The following is a 6,552-nucleotide window of genomic DNA, read 5'->3' as shown; positions in this document are numbered from 1 at the left end:
TACTTTACACCAGTGGCTATACAGATAGAAAGACTAAGCCTTGCACAGAGGCATGAAAATACATTTTCAAAATGCTCAACAGTGCTGCCAAAATTATAAACTGACTGCTACACAATTAAAATAAATGCTTTTATACATTTCTATTAGATGTGACTCTTTGGCGTTTCTGTTATTATTAACTGCTTTAGTTGTTCTGACTGCTCAAATCCTCTGTTATTCCTAAATTTAAATTTTATTCCAATATTCCGTGGGGTCGGGGGGCTCGGATCCTTGTCACCTTTTTCATACCTGATGAGTTTGCATCCCTGAATAAAGGGATCTACAAACATTACATTGGTGACCTACAGTGAGATGGTAACAGGCATGCGCTTAGGGCCCGCTTTCCAGACAGTTTCTGTGGGGTGACGCATTCTGAGGTGAAGCAGATCTCATCTGTGCCTCACCTCACCCCACAGTAACTGGCTTGAGCGCGCTCACAAAATAAGTGGCCGCGCTAAATGAGTGCTCGCGCTCCAGCAATTTACTGTGGGCTTACATGAGGCAGAGCTCGTCCCTGCCTCAATCCTCATCGCTCCCATGTAGCCTAATTGTAGCGGAGCTCGGCAAATTTGCTGATTTTGACTATAAGAAGCGATTGGAATCATACAGAAATCACATTTACAACACAGATCAGTGGAGACATTTTATTATTATTTAGTTTTTCTTTAATTGTTTTTCCGTTACATTGGAGTATGACAGCTGAGGCTCTGCCTCCCCTGACTGCACGTCGCTGGACTCCACCCAGCGGATTCCAACCAAAAACCCAGAGTTTACCAGTGGCTGGGAGATTAAAGCCCTCCCACTATTTCCTGAGAAGGCGTTGCCAAATTTCCCCATTTGTTCAATTTCAGGATTTAACCATGAGATGGGCAGCTGTGGCTGAGTGGTTAGAGTGCTGGACTTCGAATCAGGGGGTACCAAGTTCGAGTCCCACTGCAGTCAGTTAGTCATTGTGTCCCTGGGCAAGACACTTCACCTCAAATTGCTCCTGTAGGGATAGTCCACAGTACTGAATGTATGTAAGTTGCTTTGGATAAAAGCGTCTAACAAGTACATGTAATGTAATGTAATGTAGATGGTGCTTCATTCACAAATACACAAAGACAACTGGGTGTTGTAGAACTTAGTTTGTTTGCAGTTGTGTTTGCTGAATACTGTAGCATTTAATCACTTATTTGTTATGGTTTTCACAGGCTACTATGACGAAAAAACATCAATATTTTAGATCAAATAAAGTATATCTAATCTTATTATCTTAATTGTAATTCAATAATATATAGTCTTTATATATTAAATAATCATAATAATAATGTTTACACTTCTTTATTTTTTATGCTCATACTTTTACCTTTACAATAGTTTGCTTTAATATGCAGTATATTTTTTGTAATATTGTTGTGGTGTTTTTACACAGTACAGTAGATCGAAGTAAATCAACTTATACATTAAGATAAAATAAGATGGACCTTTATTAATCCCCGTGGGGAAATTCAGTAGTTCAAACAGCAACAGGGTGAGAGTGAAAAACAGGATAGCACAGATTCACACAGATTAATACAATCAAAAATAAGATCAGTGATAAAAATAAAAATAATAATGAGAAACTGAAATAAGAAATGAATAAAATTAAAATTAAATTATCATATCATATATTATATAAAGTATTGTATTATTAAGTAATATAATACATTAACCCCATTATAGCAGATGCCACATTGAATGGATGAACACATTTATGCATCAATAATTACAACGGAGTATTTCTAAATACAAGTTGTAAAAATACTTATATGTATTTAATACTAATAACATAATGATTCATTTTACTTTCAGATGATAATACTTTTCACTTGGGCAATTGACAATTTTGAATGCAGGACATTTACTTCTAATACGTATTTTTACCTAAGTAAATAATCTGAATACTTCTTCCACCTCTGAGTTTGCACCCTGTCACTGTTTTTAAAACTTTAATTCAATGTTTGATATTTCCAGAGACCCTTTCAGACCACTGCTGAGGGGGGGGATGGGAGAGTTTTGTCACATTCCAATGGGCCATTACTTTTGAAACAAAGACAGTCACAGCCCTGCATTGATATAAGGGAGCTGTGGGGGGTGGTGAACGGTACATGGTCAATGTTTGTTTAAAAATGTTTGCAGTCGCGAAAGCTCTAAGCCAATCGGACATGGACAAAAAAAAGGATCAGTCTATGTGTCGAGGGGGAACTAGAGACACCCCTCTGCCTTTACAGCCATGGTCCGGTCTGACAGCGCTTCGCTCTCTGCTGCAGAGAGGAAGAGAAGATCACTGCTCTAAACAAAGTCAAAAATCGTACATCCAAACGGAATAAATATAATTAATTATTATTAATACGTTAAGTCTTGTTCACTTTTATTAAATGTTTGATATTTCCGGCACAGACCCTTTCATACCGGCAATGCGCGATAGAAACAACAGGAAGTGCGACAGCTTAAATATGCGAACACAAACCTACAGTTAGGCCTAGGCTCCACGGGGACGAAAACGGGTTGAATCCGCATATTTCTCATGCGTATAGCCCTTTAAGCTCGACGACGCCGTAAGGGAAACGTAGAAACAGACCCCGCAAACGACAACGGGTCCAAAGGTGGATAGATCTGGGAACGGAGCGCTCTGGGGGGTCCAACGGGGCCGTGGGGTCGCCTATACGGTCATCCGTTTCATAGCCCCGCCTCTCCCCACCTCTCCGCGTACCCCGCATCATTGCTGATGTGTTTCGTTAACAACAACAATGGCGGATCGCAGGGTTGCTATCGTGCTCCAGTCGCTACTGACCATGCTACAGTTCTTTGTGCAACATCTACAGGAGCTCATCCATCAGCAACAACAGGACATGGAGAACATGACCTACATGTTGCTAAGAGTACCGCGGGGAATAACCCGAAGGGCAACCAGGAGAAGGTTTTGGGTAAGACCGGGCAGAAGCAGCAGTTGGTGGGACCATTTTGTCAATGGCGTTGTCGTGGATGAGGAATGGAGGGAGAACTTCCGCATGTCCAGAGCCTCTGTCGTCGCCCTGACCGAAGAACTGTGCCCATATATTGAAAGGCAAACAACAAACATGAGGGCACCAATTGATCCACTGAAAAGGGTTGCGTTAGTACTGTATTACCTGAGCGATGGGGGAAGGATGCGGAAGACTGCTAACGCCTTCGGTGTTTCGCGCCAGACTTTGTCCTACATTATTAGGCAGACATGCAGAGCGATCTCAATCCACCTGGGTCCAAAATATATCAAGCTGCCTTTTACTGAGCCCGAGACTGCGGATCTGGTTGAGGGCTTCGATCATGCTCATCACATGCCCCAATGTTTAGGAGCAGTGGACGGAACCCACATCGAAATCAAGCAGCCATCTACCAACCCCACTGACTACATCAACAGGAAAGGCAGACATTCCCTTAATGTAATGTAATGTAGTTAATGTCTGTGATTACAAGTACCGATTCATGGATGTCGTGGTAAAGTGGCCTGGGAGTGTGCATGATGCACGGGTCTTTGCTAACTCAAAGGTAAACATGTACTTGAAAACTGGAAAGATCCCTGCTCTGAGAAAACAGATTGTGGACGAGGAGGAGGCCATACCAATTTATCTTCTTGGTGATCCTGCCTACCCGCTGCTGCCGTACCTGATGAAGGAATATGCAACCGGTGGCTCCACAGTTCAGGAACAGTACTTTGGGCTAACTTTGTGTAGGGCACGTATGGTCATTGAGTGTGCTTTTGGTCGCCTCAAGAACAGATTTGCTGCACTTAGAAGGCCTATGGACATAAACTTGGTTGACCTGCCCCATGTCATTTACTCCTGCTTTGTCCTCCACAATGTTTGTGAGGCCAGTAAGGAGGCTGTGGATGATCAGTCTGTGTTGGGAACAGTTCAAGCTGAAAGGGATTTACAGCCTCCCACACAGAGCAATAGGTATCTCACTGACTGTAATGAGGGGGAGGGAAAGAGAGTGAGGAGAGTGCTTACGGCTTACATTGACCCGTAGGACTACATAAAAGACAGACTGTATTTTTTTTTTGGAAGGTTACTGTGTTAACATCTGATAAACATTATTTGTTACATTCACTGTGCAGCTCCTTCAGTGACCATTTTTTTTTTTTTTACTTAGTACTTCTTAATGTATGTAACATTAAGCAACAAAATATGTGATTCTCCAATGTTCAAAGTGTGAAATTAAAAATAAAATTGCCTGCAACCACTTCCAGACTTTCTTTGAACTTAAAGTGCAACATGTGACATTTCCGATATTTGACACTCGGGGGGGTTATTTATCAGAAATATAGTATATAGATGTCTTAATTATCATATGTATATTTATACTTTCCCATAAGCAACCAACGTGGCACGGTGTCACATGAACTTTTATGATCTGCTCAGTTTATTTAGCTGATTCAATTAGATTTAGTTAATATATCCTTTATTCTTCAGTTCAAACAATGTTCTAACCTATTTAAACCAAAAAAGCATCCTCATTATTGAAGTTATGAGTTATATGACACTAGGGGGGGTTATTTATCAGAAATATGGTCTATATATGTCTTAATTATGTTCTCAATGTTCCCAAAAGTAGAAACGGGTCCGGGTTCTTATGGGTTATACAACTGGCTTACTACGCCACAAACTGAAGCTCACTGCTTTATCAGTCAACTTGGCCAGTAATAGACATCTCACTGACTGTAATGAGGGAAAGACAGTGAAGAGTGCTTGCGGAGTACATTGACATGAGAGACAAGACTGTTATTTTGCAATGTTTTTTATTAAGCAGAGTTGCAAGAGCTATAATAATATATATATATGTACATTTATGGAATAAAAAGTGAAATGCTTTCAGTCCACAGTGAAACAAGGAATATAACACCTTGACTGGCAACAAAAAATATTCACTGGAATAAAAAAGTTAAATTTGCTGCACCCACTTCCAGACTTTCTTTATATACATATAAAGTGCAACAAAAACTGAAGCTCTGTGCTTCAACAGTCCTCTTCAAAGAGTGACTGGCTGTATGAATACTGGGATGGTTGCCGTGGGGGGTCAGGGGTCCTCGTGTGCCGGTGTGGTGCAGAGGGGTGTGGTGCAGAGGGGCTTGGTGTGTAGGCAGGCTGTGGCCTTCTATACAGGTACGGTGACTGTTCCGGTAATTGTCCACCAATGCTGCTGTGGGGTTGTGCATGCATGAATTCCCTCATCAGGGAAAAGCCCTCCCGAATATTGGCATTCATCAGAACAAAGCTTTCTGCGTTGCGGGTGGATGTTTTCTGATTTTGCTCCATCAGCTCCACCATCCTCCTTTTGAGTTTCAGGTCTTCCTGCACGGCATGGTCAACTGGAAGTTTTTTTTTCAAGCGGTCACTTCTGTGGCCGTTCAGCTGCACCTTGAATAAACCAGAGCATTTTTTTATTATTACACAATAGGACCATAGCCACCAGATCACATAAGACCAAAGGCATGTTGTGCAATAGCTTCTACTTTTACAAATACAACAGCTCTCAATACATTCTACTTTTACAAAGCTTAAACGTGTTCAGTTTTTCTGTGGAAGGTACTGTATCGTAGTATGTAGCAAGTCCGTTAAGCTTGAAATCATGAACATACCTGGAGCAGATTCCTGCGATGCTGTACAACTGCAGCAGCTGGCAGACTTCCGTTGGATTCGCTCGACTCTGGCGGTGGCGAATCGTTGGAACGCTCCAAACTCCGGGGTGAGCTTGGTCCGGAAGACAACTCTTCCAGGTCCCCCGTCTCGATGCCCGAGCTAAGGGAGCATGTTGCAGGCGAGCCACCCCAGACCTCTTCACACAGCTCAAAAAACATGTGCACAACACGTCCTTGGCCACTCCAACGCTTAGTGTCCACCGCATGCCTGTACTTTATGCGGATTTGTTTAAGCTTGGCGGCAAGCTGGGCCTTTGTAATGGCCCCCACGCTGTGAGGGAAATCCTTCCCTGTGTCGGTCCTCGGATACTGCGCCTGAAATAAGTTGTCTATATCGCTATATTTCAACTTGCAGGACTCCCAGTCAACATTCTCCTGTATTAATGAAGTTTTGTACTCTAATGTGACCCGAAGTAGAAGTTCGACCTCATCATCAGTCCACGAAAAGACCTCCTTTCTTGCACAAATATCAGCCATCTTCTACCTTGTGTGTTTGTTTGTTTGTGCCTTACACATCCGGGGGGGATCTTATACTCGCTGCTTTTGTGGAGGAAGTTGCTGCTTTTGTGGAGGAAGTTACAGCGCCACGTACAGGTTCGGCATATGTACTGCAGCTTTTCCAGCGGTTGGATGTAAACGGAGCCGTCTCGTGGAGCTTGACACAATCCTGTGTATATTGCGTGTGGGCGGAAGGTTTTTTGCGGTTGCGTTTGCGTTACTCCGATGCGTTTTGCCGTATGTGTTCTCGTGGAGCCGGGGCCTTAAACGTTACTGCTGGAGAAGAGAGATCACAGGGGGGTTGGGAGATCACAGGA

General features: G+C 42.7%; 1 protein-coding gene across 1 annotated transcript; it reads right to left on the bottom strand.

The window, feature by feature from the left end:
- Positions 1-4,947: 4,947 nt before the first annotated feature.
- On the bottom strand, positions 4,948-6,214 carry LOC117486343. Its single transcript, XM_034134776.1, has 2 exons — positions 5,678-6,214; positions 4,948-5,456 (listed from the first exon to the last, which is right to left on the bottom strand). The coding sequence occupies exons 1-2, from the start codon at positions 6,212-6,214 to the stop codon at positions 5,055-5,057; spliced, it is 939 nt and encodes a 312-aa protein (XP_033990667.1). The 3' UTR covers positions 4,948-5,054.
- Between the last annotated feature and the right edge of the window lie 338 nt (positions 6,215-6,552).

This window comes from Trematomus bernacchii, unplaced genomic scaffold (genome assembly GCF_902827165.1).
Source record: "Trematomus bernacchii unplaced genomic scaffold, fTreBer1.1, whole genome shotgun sequence".
Classification (NCBI taxonomy): domain Eukaryota; kingdom Metazoa; phylum Chordata; class Actinopteri; order Perciformes; family Nototheniidae; genus Trematomus; species Trematomus bernacchii.
The sequence above is the reverse complement of the archived record's forward strand: the minus strand, read 5'-3'. Positions and strand labels throughout refer to the sequence as shown.

Excerpts from the sequence above, each read along its gene's own strand:
- LOC117486343 (XM_034134776.1), bottom strand. The coding sequence starts at position 6,214 with ATGGCTGATATTTGTGCAAGAAAGGAGGTCTTTTCGTGGACTGATGAT. Across the intron at positions 5,457-5,677 it reads ATCGCAGGAATCTGCTCCAG|GTGCAGCTGAACGGCCACAG; the intron begins GTATGTTCATGA and ends GGTTTATTCAAG.